Source organism: Branchiostoma lanceolatum, chromosome 2 (genome assembly GCF_035083965.1).
Source record: "Branchiostoma lanceolatum isolate klBraLanc5 chromosome 2, klBraLanc5.hap2, whole genome shotgun sequence".
NCBI classification, from domain to species: Eukaryota; Metazoa; Chordata; class Leptocardii; order Amphioxiformes; family Branchiostomatidae; genus Branchiostoma; species Branchiostoma lanceolatum.
In genome coordinates this window covers 2,551,177-2,571,147 of record NC_089723.1, presented here as the reverse complement: position 1 = coordinate 2,571,147, position 19,971 = coordinate 2,551,177, and the positions used below count along the sequence as shown (strand labels likewise).

The 19,971-nt window shown below is 41.9% G+C and overlaps 1 protein-coding gene across 2 annotated transcripts; it reads right to left on the bottom strand.

Annotated features, from left to right (window-relative positions):
• Positions 1–4,778: 4,778 nt before the first annotated feature.
• LOC136427175 (acid-sensing ion channel 1C-like) lies at positions 4,779–16,649 on the bottom strand. 2 transcript variants are annotated; one of them, XM_066415947.1, is made up of 13 exons: positions 16,495–16,649; positions 12,533–12,671; positions 10,813–10,904; positions 10,260–10,358; positions 9,862–9,994; positions 9,179–9,274; positions 8,810–8,935; positions 8,077–8,229; positions 7,581–7,725; positions 7,216–7,272; positions 6,602–6,752; positions 6,291–6,382; positions 4,779–5,332 (listed from the first exon to the last, which is right to left on the bottom strand). In XM_066415947.1, exons 2-13 carry the CDS (start codon positions 12,605–12,607, stop codon positions 5,145–5,147), a joined length of 1,407 nt encoding a protein of 468 aa, XP_066272044.1. In that variant the 5' UTR covers positions 12,608–12,671; positions 16,495–16,649; the 3' UTR covers positions 4,779–5,144. The 2 variants fall into 2 exon arrangements, with proteins under 2 accessions (XP_066272044.1, XP_066272046.1); XM_066415949.1 differs by lacking the exon at positions 16,495–16,649 and adding an exon at positions 14,317–14,396.
• Between the last annotated feature and the right edge of the window lie 3,322 nt (positions 16,650–19,971).

Genomic DNA, 19,971 nt, shown 5'->3' with positions numbered 1-19,971 from the left:
TTGACATTCGGACATGAATAACTTCAGAAGGGGTCGACAGATCGTCGTGATGTTTGGTATGTAGAGAGCTCGGATGGTGCTTTACATTATCAATGACTAATTATGCAAATAAGGAGCTAATTTGCATAATTAGTAAGGAAAGTTTGTTAACCCACTGCCTTTCAATGGGACATGGGACAGTGTCAGGTCATGTGAACAGATAGCCTTGCATAAACGTACATGTAGGTCAAATAAATAAACTATTCTCCAAGCAGAGGTGTGGGTCCTGCTGGTTTTTGACGCGTTCAGTTTAAGCATTTTTGTTCAACACGGTTGGCGACATACCGAAATAGGGACAAAATAGAAAGCCTGACTAAAAACACCTAAAACGTGCCAGATTTATTCCATTCATATGTATTGACTGTACTATTTCATCATCACTTTCAACCTTCAACACTGCCATATCGAACCTTTGTGGCCCATATAATATCAACATACTCACATTTTTTCATGACCAGTTATAACATATATCAGCACACTCTACACATATACTAGTCCTGTACCACCAAATGATTTTTAACCCTATCTAGACTGGACTCATTCGCCCAATCATAACGTCCAAATGGTATGGTGCATGATGAAATTTGCAGGGGGTGATAAGCACGTAAATATTTATCACTTTCCATAATAAGCCTTGATTATTTGGCGAAGATAATGTGTTCGTGGAACTCTAGTTTTTGTATAAAATTAGTTGAAATTTGGCAAAATGTAAATTATCTCTTTTAGGGACTGAAGTACCTCAATTTGTTTCTTATATCTTTATGACATAAATCGAAGCAAACATAGTACAATTACAATTAGCAGTGAAATGTCAAGATTTTCTTGTTTTGGACTATTGTGAGAAACCGTATATTGAGTCATAAAACATGTCTGGAATCCTCAGAGCTGTAACTACCTGCTTACGATTATACAGGTTTCCAGCCAAGATAAAGCTATACCTTTGGACAAAGTATACTGAGTAGTAGAACACGTTTGTTAATCTTTGCTGAGTACTTAGCCTGACTAAATCATGCTCTTCGCGGCCGGTTCGACGGTTTGATCCCCCAGGGGGTTATTAGCCCAAGCCAGTGATACATGTTGTAAGCACAGGCTAGGTGACTACTGTGTGCTGAAACGTTATGTGCTTGCTGGATTTATTGTTTACAAGCTCCATCTTTATGTATGTTTATTCCATGTTAATATTACATGTATTATATATATATATAGTAATGCAAATATATATACTAGAAACTAATGAACGTTTTTCTCAAAGCATAAGGAAAGTTTAACGTAGTGCTACCAGTTATCATGTGCTACCAATTATCGTCCACTTTGGGTCATGTAAACATGTCGAAGTGTATTATGAAAAAGTCTGTGCCCATGAGCTACATACAAATGTAAATATGTTTCTTCGTCATTCTTCAATCGCGTCAAGCAAGCGGTGGGACAAACATGGTGACTTTACTATCATGTGTCTGTAGACTACTTTGAATAGTTCATGTGCATTCTGTTATAATCTATGTTCTTCAAGTAGAGGGCTAGAGGTTGAAAGACTCAAGTAAACGATGATGGGTAACCCGAGCACTGTTCTTCATCATAGACCTCTTTATAAATACATGCATCAGACAGGGGGAGAAAAAGTTAGAGACCATGTATTGTTCTTGTTAGAATAAGAAGAGCTGATATTTCTTTCCATGAGTTAAACATTTGGCTCTTTCCGCGCGATTTTAAGATAAACGACGTTTAATAAATTTGATGGTAAGTAATAGCTTTCAGAATGGATTACGCCGAGCGAGAGTTCCTGCCGACAAGAGATGTGGTATATAGGGATGGTAAAACATAATTCTGGTATTCTATAAGTTCGGAACAAATTCAACCTTCGAGTTATGACACCTAAATCTAACGCTTTTTGACGTTATTATGTAGCCCAGAAGAATACAACTTTCTTCAGAAAACATGCAAATGAACAATCTTTTTTAAACGTCTGGTTCTTTAGAATTCCCACCTGGCGCAAGAATCAACCTGTCTAATTGGAGTTATTCAGTCACCATTATCTGTATCCACAGCCATGCACCATAGATAACACAGATTCCTCTCATTAAATGCAACAAAGACTATGTATACTCCGGGTTGAATCACAATGATCTAAGGTGACAGAAATGAACACATATGTTGTCAAAGAGAAATGAACCCCTGACAAATGCCTTTTTAGCCACCATAAGCTGGCCCAAGATATCGATGATTTGTCATCCATATCGCACGTACATCCTCCAATTACGATCAGAAAGGCATTGCTATCTGCCTTTTCTTGAACCATAAATGCGTTGATCAAAGTTGAAAAGAGGGCACACAAATTTTGAGATACAGAAAGCAAAGCATTTAAACGTGCAGCAAAGCAAATGAAAGAAAAATATCACCAAAGCGATTTTGATCCGCATAGTTTAAGCTATTAGACTACTTTTTTGTCGCTGTATCCTGCCTTAGGCTTCGTGAATGTTTGAGAGGTAGAAGTCACTAAAAGGCACTTTATTTTTCTTTTGTCTTGTCTAACCAAGCTGTGGTGACCTAAACGGAAACCTAATTTTGGTGTCATCGGGCGTTTCAAAGGGTCAATTGACGTCAGTCTACGAGGATCTCCGATGTCTAACAAGGACTTCAAACTTCCTTGTATAGCGAGGTCTAAAATCAAATTCCTATATATGAAATATCATGGTAAAGGTTAACGCCTGTATTCACCTCTAATCTTTGGTTTACGGAGGTTGGTATCGTCTGCTTTACTTACTCCTAGAAGTAGCCTTCCGCCATGTCGTAGTCGGAGGAGGAGAAAGAGTCCCCGGAAAAAGAGTTCGCGTCCAACTCGACTCTACACGGACTCAACAGGGTAGATGTGTACAGGGCACCAGAAGTTTTCAATTTATTATAATTTATGTATTTTTGAAAGAGTTGGCATGCTTCAAACGTCCCTGAAGTATTCGGATATACGTCCAAAACGTCTGACAGTTTTCGAATCTATCCAGGTGCTTGAGTAACTCAAGGGCATAACTCGAGAAACCTTTGATTGATCTTCATGATTTTTGATAGGTGTGTATGGGTTGTGCAAAGGAAGATCATGTTCAAAAAGCATTTAGCTTGCGTTTTCCAACAGTACTGCAGCGGACTTTGAATGTTTTTGTGTTTGTATGTAGGCAAAAAAAGTGACGGAAACGATAATAGATCTTCATGATTTTTGGTAGATGAGAAGCGGTTGTGGGAATGGAGGTCAAGTTCGAAAATGGTTTACCTGGCGCTTTCCTACCGTTGTGCAGCGAGCTGTTTATGTTTCTGTGTTTGTATGTCACCAAGATAACTTGAGAAGCTGTTGATGGTTCTGTATGATGTTGGATGGGTAGGGTTTGCAAAAGGGAAGGTCAAGTTCGATAATGTGCCTTCTAGCGGGTGCCTAAGGTACTGCAGCGGAGCTTCAAAGCTTGTTTAGTTTAAAACCGCGCGGACAGAGTCAAATGTTTCACATGGGGAAAGAAATACCAGCCGTTCTTTATTGCTCATGAGAACTTTCTTTCACCTAATACACCTCGACATGTTTGCATGACCCAAAGTTGACGATAATTGGTAAAGCACGATAACTGGTAGTGCTACGTTATACTATGTTTTGTTAATCTCGTAATGCTAAGTGCGTTAAACAAACCACCCTTATGTCTTGTTTGTTTGTTTGTTTGTTTTATTAAGATCTCCATTAGTGTACAACAATTTATACACTAATCTTCCTGGAGTCCTCCTAATTAAATACAATTTTATCAATGCAATAACAATAACAATACAATTAAATCAAATACAGGAAGAACGAAAACAATTGTTAGATAGTAAATCATACAAAATCAAATATGATGAACTTAAAAATGAGCGGAGAGGTCAGAGGTCAACATAAAAACGGAATCATTGTATAGATAATAGTATATAAGGAAACCCAGAACTAATACCAAAAATTGTTCAACATAATTGAGTGAACTGAACATAAATATAAACAAAGGTAATCATAATGATAACATAATATAATAACTTCAATATACTAATCATATACAAAAATTACCACCATGTGTCAAGACGCATGTGCTTGTTCTTTCCCTTACTTAATTGCTTGATGTGTTCTTTGAATGTGCGAGCGTTTCCAGCTGTGATGTGAGAAGGTAGGGTGTTGTATGTTTTTATGCTCCTGTATACAAATGTTCTGTTTTTAGCTTTAGTCCTTGGTTTGGCTAGTGTGAACGCCCCTCTTTGTGACAGTCTCGTGTTGTGTGTGTGCGTCGATTCTATTCTTTGCAATTCTTTGAAAATACATTTCGGTTGATTGTCTTGATGTCTTGACCAAAACGTTCATTAATTTCCAGTTTACATACAATAAACGCTATTTACATGAGCTACAGTACATAAAGGCGGAGCTTGTGAACAATAAATGCAGCAAGCACATAACGTTTCAGCACGCAGTAGTCAATCATCCTTTGTTTACACAATCGATGGCTAGCGGCTGGTTGGGGTTAATGACCCATTAGGAGCGGTAACTGTCCGGCCGACCGCTAGGAGCGCGATTTAGTCAGGCTAAGTAGTCAGCAAAGATTAACAAACGTGTTCTACGACTCCGTATACTGTGTCTGACTTATAGTCCAAAAGTATTGTTTCATCTTGGCTGGAAACCTGTTTTGCCGTTTAGCTACCGAGAACCTTAAGTAGTATTAAACTTCATCTTTCACATGTAACGTTAGGTACGGAGGATCTACAGGTGCGTTCCACAACTCAATATAGAATTTCTCACAATAGTCCAAAACAAGAATAGCTTCACTTTTCACTTCTATTTGTACTATGTTTGCTTCAAACACACTTCCAAGGGTGTGATCATCTTTAAAGCAATTCAGTCGCTTATAAGACATACTTTGGTCCGTTGCCAACCAACGGTTAGTACTCCGGCATTGTCAAATCTTCAATATGAATAAAACAAATGAGGTATCTATATACAAAAATAAACCCTCTATGATACTGATAGTATTACTTTCCGACTCTCCCTCGTAGTTACTGACGTAGTCAAAGCTTTGATACGGTGTTCCTTGGTCCGGTCAGCAACAAAAACACAAACTTTATTTGTGAAAAGCCCCATTGTTGATGCCTTTGTTTATGTTGTCAGGTGTTGCTTGGACCTGTAGGGTTTCGGGGCGCCGATCTTTCCCGATGAACCCCTTCAGCCGCTGCCACAGGTACTCCCACACCTCCAGGATGGTCAACAGGCTGGCTCCTATGAACAGGCCCATCATCCCTCCTATGTTACCTGCAGGGTGGGGAGGGGGGCGCACACATTAGCGTATGGATGCATTTTCAAACAAAGCAGGAATAATAGGAGGAAGAGCGAGAGTTGTGAAAAGTAGCGGCCACATTCATCGTAGGCTGTCGTAGGATTTTTATGGCGTAGATTTTTCGAGCAGGCTGTGACAATGTCACCGGTCGACAAGGATCTAAAACAACCATCTCCATAGAAAGACTTCTGAATTTTGTACGACACTTGCGCGACTGTCCACAGAATTCACTCATCTGGAGCTGTGTATTCTTCATAATCCGTCGTACGGTTTTGATGTCGTAAAACCAACCCCCGACAAGGATCTAAGACAACCATTTCCGTAGGAAAGCAGCTGATTTTGTACGGCACGGGCACGGCTATCCCAAGTTTGTATGTTTGTATATGTGTATCTAGGGCCTCCCTGAAAATCAGTGCGAAGCCACTGAGGGCCCTAGTAAAAGAATACAGAAATGAAATAAATAAATAAGAATGCCATCAGTTTGCGACGGTCATACTACGAATATGATCGGTCTCTTTAACTACAAGTTACATCTAACCGTTAGGAAAACATGTTAGGAAATACCGAATCAATAGTTTAATATCCACTTTTGCCATGACGTACAGGTTTAACGAGATAATCCGCCAGGGGGCTCAAAATCGACCTTGACCTTTGTCTTCCCTAACCTACCCACATGCCAAATATCATACACACAGAGACCAAAAACTTCACATCCATTTTTCATGGAGATGACAGGGGGCTACGCAATACGAGTAATGCAAACCCTGAGAGGGAAGAGAGATGTTGCTGGAGATTTCAGGACCTTTCAGTACTTACAACTGAACGTTATAGTTAAAGAATGATATAAAGCACCTGTTCAATGTAACAAGTACATCTATGGCAAATGTAAGGAGATGCTTACAGACAGCGTAAATAGCTTCTACATGTACGTACTCGCAAGTTGTCCAGTGTCCATGGCCTTCAGCTCCCTGACTTTCTGATAGCTCAGCTGCTCGTAGAACACGCTGAAGACAACGCCGTTTTCCCTGGAACAAACATCAGGGAAGTAACAATGAACGATTGCAGGATTTTTGTTTGTTTTGAAAGTTAGGAGAGGGTCGTTGAAGAGATTTAAATTGCCACCTCTTCGCTCGTGTGTATGTGTGTGTGTGTGTGTGTGTGTGTGTGTGTGTGTGTGTGTGTGTGTGTGTGTGTACTTCCTAATTATAAGTGGTGTACACTTTTCGTGCGCATCGTTAACTCACCTCATGTAGTCTTGAGTTTTGCCGTAAGTTCTGACTATGTAGTCCCGGGTGTTTTTGTTTGGCCAGCCCCCGTAGGACACAGAGGTGCTGTACTTGGTCATACTGCAGGGTACGGGGCAGTCACACTTCAGCTCACCAGAGATCACCCTACCTGTAAGAAATGCATGAATATTCACAAACCATCTCTCAATTCGGACGGGGGTCGGTACCGACTTCCGATGAACTTTAACCCGGTGCTGACGTCACACGTGCGTAATCACGTGGCTACAGCGTTTCGGTCAGATGAAGGCCGAGTGATTCGGTCGAATATTCCTAGTGAGTCATTTTCTTGAGTTGAAGAACAGTGTACCACATCAGCTTCGCAGGCACGCGGCGCGACAGCAGCTGGTTACATTGCACTGAACATCTAACCGTTGAATATCTGACTGCAAGTGTTGTTGAAAGTGAGGATGTCCCTAATGTGCTTAATGTCTGCGAGTTTCATTCTACGATATTCCTGGGGTAGGGGGTTTGAACACTTCAATCTTAGGTTGGTAACTCTGGTAGTTTAGCAGCTCTGGTACAAATAATTACATTGCTCTGGTAAAAACTTAAATATAGTTACTTATACTCACCTACAACAGTTCTAACACAGGTGGAGGTATCAGTCGGGTTGCAGAGTGGTGCTGTCCCTGAGATCAAAAAATGAAATAATGTTTATTTTGAAAACGTTTGACACACATTTAACCTTTACACACAACAGAGGAGTTTGCCACTTTTGCGACGTTCTCTGTCTTTTATTCAACCCGGTGATCTCGTCTTGGGGTTAAGCAACACTAGCGCTAGAAAAGCTTTTATTGTTTTGAACTAAAGGAGTTGAAGACCAACCTACAAGTTCTTGTACCTCAGGTGAAATAAAAAAATGGATGGAAGATTATTCAAAACTTTACGTCCAGTCTAGTTGGACGTTCACTAAATTGAGGAAAAAACTAAACCACACCTGGCAAGAAGTAGGGCCGACAGCTGCAATTGGCTGCAATGTGTTTACTCCTGCACTCCAGGTAACAGGCAGGTAAGGTGTAGGTGTCGTAATACTTCAGTTGCAGGTCCTGGCAGACCCCCCACGGAGGCACGTGGTTCTCGTACTGTGGAGGAGGAAATAGATCAATGAGACACAATATAGATTATGCATACAAGATCCCATAAGTCGGATTTGTCTAATTCTTGATTTCATAATTGGAACATTATGCAAAATGGAAAAAAAGTATGACTCAAATGGCAACACAACACAAAAAACGTAAAAAGTTTGTTCATTATCTATGAAATTCCTTGAGCGTTCTGTTGGTTTTTTGGTCTCGGATAGCGCGTGGAAAGAGCGCCTTCCTAGTGGACTGGTGGTATTATACATTCTCCATTACCAGCGTGTGCGTGATGAATCGGCACATATAATGTTAATCAAAACTTAGTTACTGAAACATCTTCACGTGAGGACTCACCACTGTCCGCTTGACGCTGATGAAAGCGTGGTTGCCCGGCGCGAGGGCGATGCCCTGGGTTTCTATTATGGGCGGCTCATCTTGGTCGTGTATCAGGACCTTCAGCCCAACTTCGGAGTTTCCGCCCGTAAAGAAGTTTTCCGTGTACTCTTCCTAAGGAAGAATCAATGGAAGAATCAATGAATGACTGAATTAACCCATCAATCAATCAATCGATCAATCAATTTATTAATTAGCCATTCGACCGATCTCTCAATTAGTTAGTTAATCAATTCATCAATTTATCAATTTATCAATTCATCAATTTATCAATTTATCAATTCATCAATTTATCAATTTATCAATTTATCAATTTATCAATTTATCAATTTATCAATTTATCAACTTATCAACTTATCAACTTATCAATTCATCAATTTATCGATCTATCGATATATCGATATATCGATTTATCAATCTATCGGTCAATAAATTAATGAATGAATCAATTAATCTATTGGTCAATCAATAAATAAATAAATCGTTATCACTGTTGACGCAAAGGGAAATAAAAAGGTATGGCTGCCATAATCGCCAGTCCCTAAGTCTCTAATGTTCCTATCAATACTTATATATTACCTTTAATCTACATTTGAGAGCTTAGTAATGACATTCGTTTGAGCACCATTGATAAGTTTTAGAGCACCCGTTTTTAGTATGGTGAGCTTAAAACATGATATGTACTCGAACGTACCGCTCTCACGTCGACAAAGACCAAGAGGCCGTTTCCGTATCCTTCCATGACCTGCCAAAGCGTGTTGGACTTGTCGGAGTTGAAGGTGTAACAGTTGCCGAAGGAGGTGTAGGAATGAGTGAAGTTCTGCGCGAATTAAAAGTACAGTCTCTTGTTAAATGTTGCTAATTAAACAAATGACGAATGGGACAACTATAAAAGTGACGGGCCTGGCATTGCAAAGGTAGTATGACCGGATTTTCGAACTAGGGATATCTATTGTGCTCGCTGTTGCACATTCCTTTAGTTACATTGACTACATACGGCGCAGAACTCAGTGGATTTAGTTCACAACACAAGGCTAATGTGAAGTGCCCCCTGTCGACTTACCAAATAGCTGCAACCCTCTGCTTTCCAGAAGCACAGTGACATGCGATCGGGGTTGACGTCGAAGCCGTTTTGCAACACGATTTCTTCCGTTACGTTCTGTTTCGTCACAAGAAATAAGTGAATAGCATTGGGTCAGTTACATGAAATAAAAATAAGACAAGCTTTCATCCACCCATGGAAGAGTTATATTCTTATCACTAATTTCTGACTAGCTATTTCTTAGGTCCCGATTAGAACAAGGGGTCCCGTCCGGTAGCTCACGGGCTGTTTCTTTCACTTTCGGGCGTGATCCCCGTGGGACACCCTGCGGCTGCCGGGCAATTTCTGGGCCGGCCGGTTCCCCGAATCATTTTAATCCGGCCTTAAAATCAACGCCGGACCTGGTAACAAACAGACGCCCTGAACTAATAGTGCGAGTACCGGGAGGTAACCCCCCCCCCCTTCCCCCGTACCCGGTACAGTCAACCGGGACAAACTTGTGGCTTCGGGGCCCGGCCGGGACTACAACCCCTACGGGCACCGGTACAAATGTGACCGCAGCATACCTGGAGCTAGCATGTGACCTGGAGCTAGAACAGGATGGATGCCAGACCTACACCCAATAAATAAAAGCCGACTTTGTTGGAGAGTGGTTGGCAGCAAATTCGTGGAAAGGTTGCATGTGTATCAGCATTTCCACTCACCGTTAGAGTGGAGTTGATGGTTTCGTCAGGCTGTATGCCATTGGCCAGGAGTGTGGGGATGTCGTACTGAGTGCCAAACAGGTACGGAGACAGGTAAGACAACTCTACTAGCTTCAGTTTGTTGGCATCAAACCTACGCGAAGAGAACGAACCAAGGAACGAACAAATGGACGAATAAATTAATCAATGTAATAACATGTCTATAAGGAGGCCCAGGATGATTTTGTTTTTTATCATTCAGGTCGATTGATGGTGATAAGTTAATTGCAAATCCCCACCCGAAGGGTTGCTAATGAATACACAGACGAATAAAAGGTCTACTAAACAGGTGAGTATTTTCGGTCTATTTCCACATCAACTAATAAGAGAATTAGGACGAGGGGTGGGGGGGCACGTACTTGTTCATGTTGCAGATTGTGACGGCTGGAAAAGGTAACGCGTCTGTGAACTTCAGCTTCGTATCCGTGATGGTGTCGTACTTAAAATAGTCCATAATCCTGAGGAGCGCGGAAGGATACGTTGTAGTCAGAGTGATGCAACACACGCTATGGTATTTCTTTTCAGATAGGATGTAAGTAATTGCCTTTTCAAAACGATAATTACTGATACAACATTAAAAACGTGTAGGCCAGTTTGTTTGCATACACAAATCTAACAATCCTATTTATCTTTCTGCCAATCTATCTATCGATCTATCCATCCATCTATCTATCTATCCATCAATCTATTGATCCAGCGATCTTTCGATCCATCTATCGATCGATCTATGTATCCATATTACATCCTTTTATTTTTGTCTGTCTATCTATCCATGTATCTCAATAACCTATCTACGCATCTATGTACTATGTACATACATGTATGTATGTCTCTACATGGGTACTTATACATCAGTCCATCCCTGTATGTGTAAGGAGGGATTATAGTTGCTACATAATGGTAGATTCTTACATGGAGCTGAACATGTACGCGAAGCCAGCGTAGGAACAGAGGATGGCGAGAACCCACAGGACCCGGAAGTAGATGCTGGGGGCGATCACAATCTGGGGGGAGAGAAAGAACAACAGGTGGAAAATATAACAAATGATAAAATATTTGATTTAGTGGCAAGTTGCATGGCAAGTTGTAACTGTAATACGCAGTAAAACTGAAACTTACTTTTAAAAAAAGGTACCGGCCGTGGCATGTTCTGTTCGGGATATTTCGGCCTAAGGATATATTTGGCCTGTAAATTACTTGCAGTGCAATCTCCTTGGGTCCAAGAGTAGCACTGTCATATTTTCACTGCTAGTAGTCAATATGTCTCTTTAATAACGCGACCGATCCCATGGGACAAATGCAACGTTCATCTGTGCCGTAGCCAGGTACGACTATGTTAGCTGCCAACACAGGCGAACTTTCATGCTAAAATGCAAAGTTGTTCATAATTCTATAACCATCAACACATCGGGAGGTTAAAGGCATCCAGAGCATTTTCTGAGGCTTGAAACTTGAATAAAAGTACTCCAATTTCTAGTCATTCCTATACATAGTAAGTTTAATTTCGATAACATATATCAGTGCATATCAACATTAAAGTAGCAAAGATACGATGTCGTTGTGTGGTGGGAACTGATAGAAAATCCAAGCCCTAATAGACTGATCCTGACTGTCCATCACAATAAGCGGATCGACCAATGAGAGAGTGACTGCATTTCCGTCAAATATTTGTATTTTCATGTTCTGATTTTGCATTTCTACGTTTTGACGGAGGCGGGCGCCCGCCTCCGTCAAAACGTAGAAATAGCCGGCGGGGCTACGTCTATTTACACTATGCGCGTGAATCAAAATATCACCATGTAGCATATTTTTGTGACGCTTTAGAGCACTTTTGATAACGAATCCGCACGCAAATGTGGTAGACAGTGGCATTAAATGTCGATTTTATAAAGATTACCAGAACTAGAATATTGCCAGTTTTCAAGCCTCATATCATAAAATACTATGGGTGCCTTTAATCTCCCTTCTGGTCTCATTCCTGGCCGGATTGTTTGGGCACGCGGAGTTACACAGGAATAAGACCTTCTGGGCGGTGGCTGATATAAAATATTCATAAAATGTCTCGCCCTTAAAAATAATCCCGGATGAAGAGCAGGAAAGTCCCAAGTTCATCATTCATCAATATCTTATGTCTCACAGAGGAGAGAAAATCCGGGTTATAGTGGTCTATAATAGTGGGGCAGTGAATATGAGGAGTACCCCTTTGCTGGAACTCTGTCCTGGTGAAAGTTTCGACAACCTCACATATTGGTCGTGATGGAGTAAGAATGGAAAACAAAATGATTGACTTTGGTGATCGAACATGCAAGCTGTAGCGACGATATGACGTACTTCCTGTGTAACCTGTACGTTATGACGTACTTCCTGTGTAGCCTGTACGTTATGACGTACTTCCTGTGTAACCTGTACGTTATGACGTACTTCCTGTGTAGCCTGTAAGATATGACTGTACATTATGTTACCTGTGTTCCGGCCATCCTGGAGACAAATCTACAAAATGATAATCAAATGTTTTTTCGGGGGCAGGCCTTTTCAAACATTCAATTAAACGCAATACCGAAACAAAACATATTTTTATCACCCGTCCTTTAAGTTAAACGTTTTCGCAAATAGAAAATAGTACAGCACCTACCCTGCTGAGTCCGTGTAGAGTCGTGTTGCCCGCGAACTCTTTCTCTGGGGACTCTTTCTCATCCTCGGGCGACATGGCGGAAGGTTACTGCTTATGGAACTAACGTGAAACCCGCTGCAAATCCGTCTTCTTCTCTCAACTGTGGGAATATGAAGATAGAGCGATGTGACTAGGGCACTCGCATGGAGGCACACATGATTCCAGCGGGGTGCCCCATATGAAGGCTTGGAGATATAGTTTTGGAGTGGTCTGTGTGTCTGTCTGTCTGTTTGTCTGTTTGTCTGTTTGTGTTTCCGGACCACTGTAGTCAGCATAACTCAAGAACCTCTTGATGGATTACGATGATATTTGGTATGTGGGCAGGTGTTATGAAGCCGACGTTTAAGACTGATTTTGGGCCCCCTGGTATGTGACCTTGGTACTGCAGCAGAACTTCCGTTTTTGTATCTTTTGACCTGGACGTGCTATGGTCTTGATGCTTTGGTGGCAGATAGCTTGTGATGTAATACAGAAGTGGTGTCGGCTTGGGCTCCCTAGCAGCTTGCTCTGGAACTGCAGTGGCGTTATTGTGAAAATCTTCTAAGGGGAATAACTGAACAAAGGAAAGACGGATTTTCATGATATTTGGTTTGCAGGTAGCTTAGACAGAGATGTACCCCATGAAGTGCAAATTATGCTGTTCTGGCAACCACTCGTATTATCTTTATTCGTATTCAGATACATAGTACAGATACATAGTACAGATACATAGTACAGATACATAGTAAAGATACAAATACAGATCGAGTATGGTGACCGTGTCAATGCATTGACACGGTAGCCTTCGCGTGAATTTGTTTAAGGTGGATGACAGGTTGCGAATCTGAGACCCACACACTTTGGGCATCCGCCTTCTCCAGCGGCACCAATTCGAGGGAGACGTGCTGGTTCTGGTTGGGATGCTTGCAGCGAGCTGCCGGATGACTCTTACACTCGAGGTCCGCCTTGATAACGCCAGCCCGCCTGGCGCTGCTCTCGTCCGCCAGTTGAAGACAGCTGCCGTTGGAGACTTGTCCCTCTAACTGAGGGGGGAATGCGTGTAAAGTGCCTTTCCCAAGGGCACAACGTCTGGGCGCAAGTTCGGACATGTCTCTGGGCACCCTGGGATTCGATCCCGGGTCCCATTGTTTGACAGCCGTGCGCTCTGCACTTGCGCCACACGACGCCACAAATTATGCTAATTGGGACTTAATTAGCATAACTAATGAGGAAAATCTATATTTGCAGTGTTTTTCATTATAAAACTCAAATACATGTAAAAGATGAAGTTTATGGCAAGTGGAGTATCAACAGATACCAATTATACAAATATATTCCTAATTTGCACAATTAATGCAAAAGTGCCATAATTCATCTAAGTGTTAGATGAAGGTTTGTCAACATTGCGACATGTGTAAGTTGGTTAAATGTGTTCATGACCAAGCATATATTATGTAAATGTTTAAGTCATTTGCATAAACAGAATAGTTCATGGAGATATGAGGTCGCGGAACTCTTGTTGTCAAAGTGTTTGCTAAGTCACAATTAAAGTACAAACAACCAAAAACAAGAAACTGACAGTAAACCAGGTAACTTACATGTTTTCAATCTAAAGCAAAGTGTAACGTAGAAAGTAATACTCACCTTGTCCTATCTTTACCAATAAACGCTTTTAAGAAAAATAGATACATTTTGATACATACCCTCGCGTGCTTTTTCAAGATTTCCCTTTGGCCTATCTAGCGCACCGGATATTTTCTAGTTACTGTGTTTTGTTGCCAGGCCCAGTAACGTCTGTTGCTCACTCACGGTAGCTTTGTGCAGTGCAAAGGAGCTACTGATCTACTTCCTTCACCTTGTGTGTTTGTACACGGTCTGTGGTTCACTGAGAGCCCGGTGTGAATGGGGCTACGACAAAACGTACTGTACGTGTATGTCAACTCTGTTACAAGTTCAACACAACCAAGAAAACGCACCGTATGTTCGCCTTGCCTGACGCATTCCTCTGCTAATGAGCAATCACTGAGGACACGTGACCTTGTGCCTACGTGACATCACAACTGGTCAAAGGGATTGTCGACTTTTTGGTCTGAGTTGTTAACTATGCACACACACATGTACAAACGGTCTACAGGACGCACATTGTGATGACTTCATCACTTGTGGGGGGGGGACTGCAGAATCATTATAAACTTGTATTTAAATCAAACATTTTTTCTTTCTTTTAGGCAATGGTCACGCAATTGACGAGAACAGAACGTTTTCAACCTTATCTGAATGGAACTTCTCGTATGGGTCAAACCGAGTGGAGTACAGATACATTGGTTTGTAGAAGTTGTTTTAAACAGTCTCATCTTTTGGGCTTTAATCTGTTTTAGGTAATCCTTCTGCAACAGTCATCTATATAGTACGTTGAAGGTTAGATAGAGAAGGGAGAGAGAGAGAGGGATATATAGAGAGGGAGTCAGAAACACATTGGTATTAACGACTATCATAGCCTCGCTAAAACACTTCGAAGAATGTGACTGCACCGAAATGAGGAGTTATTTTGGCGTATTTAGAGCTCTACTTCAAACTTAGGTAAGAGTCAATGACACTTTGCGTGGAACTCTCCACAACGTGTGGTGGTCATTAGAGTAGTCGACCAGCGACAAATGAGCAAACAACTTAAACACAAAAGTGGCAGGGGCAGGCGGAACAGCGACTAAACAGACTGTCAACTTGTCGGCTGCAGTTGTCAGGTGTAGACTGACCTACAGGACGCTAGGCGTCACATGTCTGACGTCACCATGTGTAGGAGGTTGTCTTAATTTATTCATCTCTTGAACCGTCCTAAATTGTCTTCACCTCATCAACATTTCAACTCAGAGTGTCGGTATAAAACCTCGTTCTCCAGTTATTTTCTTTAGTCACTGACGACTAGCGGATGCTGTCTGAATAGTCTGTTTCAAAATTTTATCCAGTAGCTTGGGTAACTGTTTTCTGGCGCATGTTTAGGAGGGTCAACCTGCTAATAATATAGTCTGAAGGTAATGATGTCCCTTATTCGTGCTCGGTGACATGTATAATAACAAGACAACTAATCCCTACCAGACTAACTTCTTTGGCTGTAGGGATAATACTTGCCAGTTTGGCCACCATAGCCATAGGTTTAATTCCATACCCTTTTCACGGACTGACTCTCTTGGACAAATATTCCCCTTTTTGCCGAATCCTGCATTTCATTTTCCCCGTTGGAAGGCTTGGCGGAGGCTAGTAGGCACCGTCTCCTATTTCTACAGGCAAATGTTGTTTTTTTTACACAACTGTGGCCGAGTCTTAACTGCTCAAGTCGTATCCACTCTAAATAGCATTCTTCTTCAAACTAACACCTCAAGGATCACTGGGCAGTGGTGCGCTACCCTAACAATTTTACCTGCAGTGAAATATTTTCTAACTGACACGAAACAGGTCGAGAAAATATTATTCGTTCTGTACTAAACCGTGAGGAAATTTCTGTCCCTGCAACATCGCCTACATGCGCCCCAAGGCTTGTCAATGGACTGCATAGCCATCGGATTTTCAAAACATCTCCCTAAATAGATACGCAGTCTATATCCGCGAAGGACAAAGAGATTGGAAAGAGTTCCAACTCTTTGAAATTACGACTTATAAAGGGAATTGTAATCTCATCAGACAATTCTGACATGTTAGATTTTTTAAAAATGTTAACTACCGAGAATTGAAAGACTTACCAAAACACTGCGTTAGCTGCAAAGAAAATCTTACTCGTAACCGGTTTATCCACCCAATTAAGTCTCAAAAGAAACAGGTCGTCTTCTAAAGCCTAATGAGGCAAAGATTTTTCATTTAGCTGCTTGCAGTCTTAACAGGTACACCCCCTAGGTTCTCTGTAGTAAGGAGGCTTAAAGACGTTTAAAACTTTTAACATATCAAAGGCCTACCTGGTGTGGCGAAGACGTCAAGGTGTAACAGATTAAGCGGAATGACACGTTTGGTTACTTTTGAGATGATCTGAACGACTCTGGGTGGCGACCTTACCAGAGACCATTTCCTGACAGCGTGCCTTTTTGCAAAGCTCGACCTTTGTTGACGGATCAAGCCGAGCGTTCGGCTGTGCAAGTCGTAGCCAACAGCCCGAATCGCCTTATTGACATGTGGACTGTATTTTGTCTCCCGTGAAGACGATGTTTATCTTGGCGACGCCTCTGGCGCGGAGCGCACAATGACGACAACTTTAAAGACTTACGTGCATGTGTCAGGGATTACGGTTTAGGATCGATTACCTTGAACCAGCGGCACCTTAGCGAACCTCGACTCAAGGTTTCAACGTCGACGTGCCAAAAGTTTGTGGGGTCGTGTGGCGTAACGGCAGGGTGATTGGCCCAAAACCAAGCAGTCCCGGGTTCGAATCCCCCTGACGCCACCGATGTTGTGCCTTGGGAAAGGCACTTGATACGATACGCCAAAAAAAAATTATACAAGCAACTGGATAAAATTTTGAAACGTTTCAGACAGCATCCGCTGTCTGTCGTCAGTCACTAACGATAGAACTGGGAAACCAGATTTATACCAAAACTTTGCTGTCTGAAACGTCTGACTGTTTTAAAATGTTATCCAGTTGCTTGGCGTATCTTACTACCTGGATGTCCAACCTTCATCAACGCACTTGACACGACTTTTCCCACTCCACCCAGGTGTAAAATATGGGTATATTTGTTCTGTGAACGTGGCATTGTTAAAATAAGTTATAACAAACTTGAGTGTATGGTACATACCTCTGAAACAGTATGGAAGTTAAACAGACTCCACTGCCAGTGGACTAGCCTCCTGCTGCAGTGATTGCATCACAGTGTGGCCCAGGGCTATGAAACGGGGATGGGCACCGCCCTATACACCTTATGGTGTGAAGGATTTTAACTAAACCATTAATGACATAGCTATTGGCGTCTTCCTTGACTCAGAATCTTTTTGTAAGCTTTATTGTATTTTTTCTCCTTCCCTTTTCTGACCTCCTTTAACAGATAAACTTATCAGATTGCAGTCATTTAAAAAGTTAAAAAAATGTTTGTACGTTTCTTCCAGGTCAATAATTTGTGCATTTGTTTCTCTTTTTTGTCATTAACCATTTCATAGACATTTTCATGTCCTGCTATAGCAATCATGATTACCCTTCCTACCCAGTCTGTACAACCAAGTGTATTGTAGGATAACGTGCATGCCCCCCTCCCTACCCTACAGGTAACATCGGAGGGATGATGGGCCTGTTCACAGGAGCCAGCCTGCTGACCCTCCTGGAGGTGTGGGAGTACCTGTGGCAGCGGCTCCTCAGGAAGCATCGCCGTACCAATGTCCCACAGGCCAAACCTGCGCCTAACGACAAAAACGGGGGTATCCACAACGGAGCTTTTTACAAATAAATATTGGCGTGTTTTTAGATTGAATAAGAGACAGAATTACGACATGAACCGATGAACTAGAAAGGGAAACATTTTACTACTGTGACATTGCTTTAGAATTTAGATAAAATGTCAACATATAACCTTTTTAACATGATTTTTGTTAATTATCATGGTCAATTTTCTTGGTTTCGACTAACGTTCATGGATCTGGGATATCTGCTTACCTTTAAGTTCTTAGGGTTTTTTGTGCTTTGATTTAGTTTGACTGGTTCTCGAAACATAATAACAATCCACAACTACTAGTTTTTAATCTCCCTTGCACATCGCCTTGTTGTATTACCACTTCTTGTAAGTAGTATTGACAACATTAAACGACGATGGTAAATTCACAAAGAAATGGTATTTAAGCAATGGAAAAAGGCAGTAGTGTGGCAGAGAAGCACTTTTAACCTGTGTGGCTTACTATGGTCAAGTCGCAAGCAACTCTTCATCTAAACCACAAGGTTGCAGGCGCTTGACCCCCCCTCTAAACTTTGATTTGCGCGCTACTTCAACAGGTTGTATGCCTTCAGAGGTGAATACGTACTTGGCAGTCGATCAGTCCAGTGTTGAAGAACGACATTTACTTTCAATTCGCTTTTTCACAGACAAGGACGACGTGGTACTACACTCAAGTTTTTTATAACTTATTTTAACAATGCCACGTTCACAGAACAAATTTACCCATATTTTACAACTGGGTGGAGTGGGAAAAGTCGTGTCAAGTGCCTTTCATCGGTGGCGTCAGGGGGATTTGAACCCGGGACCGCTTGGTTCTGGGCCAAACACCCTGCCGTTACGCCACACGACCCCACAAACTTTTAGCACGTCGACGTTGAAACCTTGAGTCGAGGTTCGCTAAGGTGTACAATGGTTCAAGGTAATCGATGCTAAACCATAATCCCGCCCCTGACACATGTACGTAAGTCTTCAAGGTTGTCGTCATTGTGCGCTCCGCCCCAGAGGCGTCGCCAAGATAAACATTGGCTTCACGGGAGACAACAAACAGTCCACATGTCAATAGGGCGATTCGGGCTGTTGGCTCCGACTTGCACAGACGAACGCTCGGCTTAATCCGTCTACAAAGGTCGAGCTTTGCAAAAAGGCACGCTGTCGGGAAATGGTCTCTGGCGAGGTCGCCATCCAAAGTGGTCCAGATCATCTTAAAAGTAACATTTTCGCTTAATCCGTTACACCCTGCCGTCTTCACCAGACCAGGTAGGCTATTAAGATATTAACAGTTTAAAACGTCTCGTTACGATATCAGAACCTAGGGGGTGTACCTGTTAAGAATGCAATCAGCTGAATGAAAAATCTTCGCCTCATTAGACTTTAGAGGACGACCTGTTTCTTCTGAGCCTTAATTGGGTTGACAAACAGGTTACAAATAAGGGTTTCCTTGCAGCTAAACGCAGTGTTTTGGTATTTTGATTCTCTGTAGTTACATTTTTTTTCCAATCTAACATGTCAGAATTGTCTAATGAGAATACAATTCCCTTCGTTTCAAGCAGTATTGGAACTCGTTCCTATCCCTTCCTTTTTCGGTTATATAGATGTCTATCTAGGGATATGTTTTAAAACTTGTATGCAGTCCACAAGCCTTTGGGTTCGTATATGATATTTCACCGCAGGTAAAATTGTTGGGGTAGCACATCATTGCCCAGTGATCCTCGGGGTGTTAGTTTGAAGAGGACTGCTGTTTAGAGTGGAACCTACTTGAGCCGTTAAGACCCGACCACACTTGTGTTAGAAAAAAAACACATTTTGCTTGCAGAAATAGGAGAAGCTGCCTACTAGCCTCCGCCAAGCCTCCCAACGGGGAAAATGAAATTCAGAATTTGGCAAAAAGGGGAATAGTTGGCCAAGAGAGTCAGTCCGTGAAAAGGGTAGGAATGAAACCTATGGTGGCCAAACTCGCCTGGCAAGTATTATCACTACAGCCAAAGAAGTTAGTCTGGTAGGGATTAGTTGGCTTGTTAT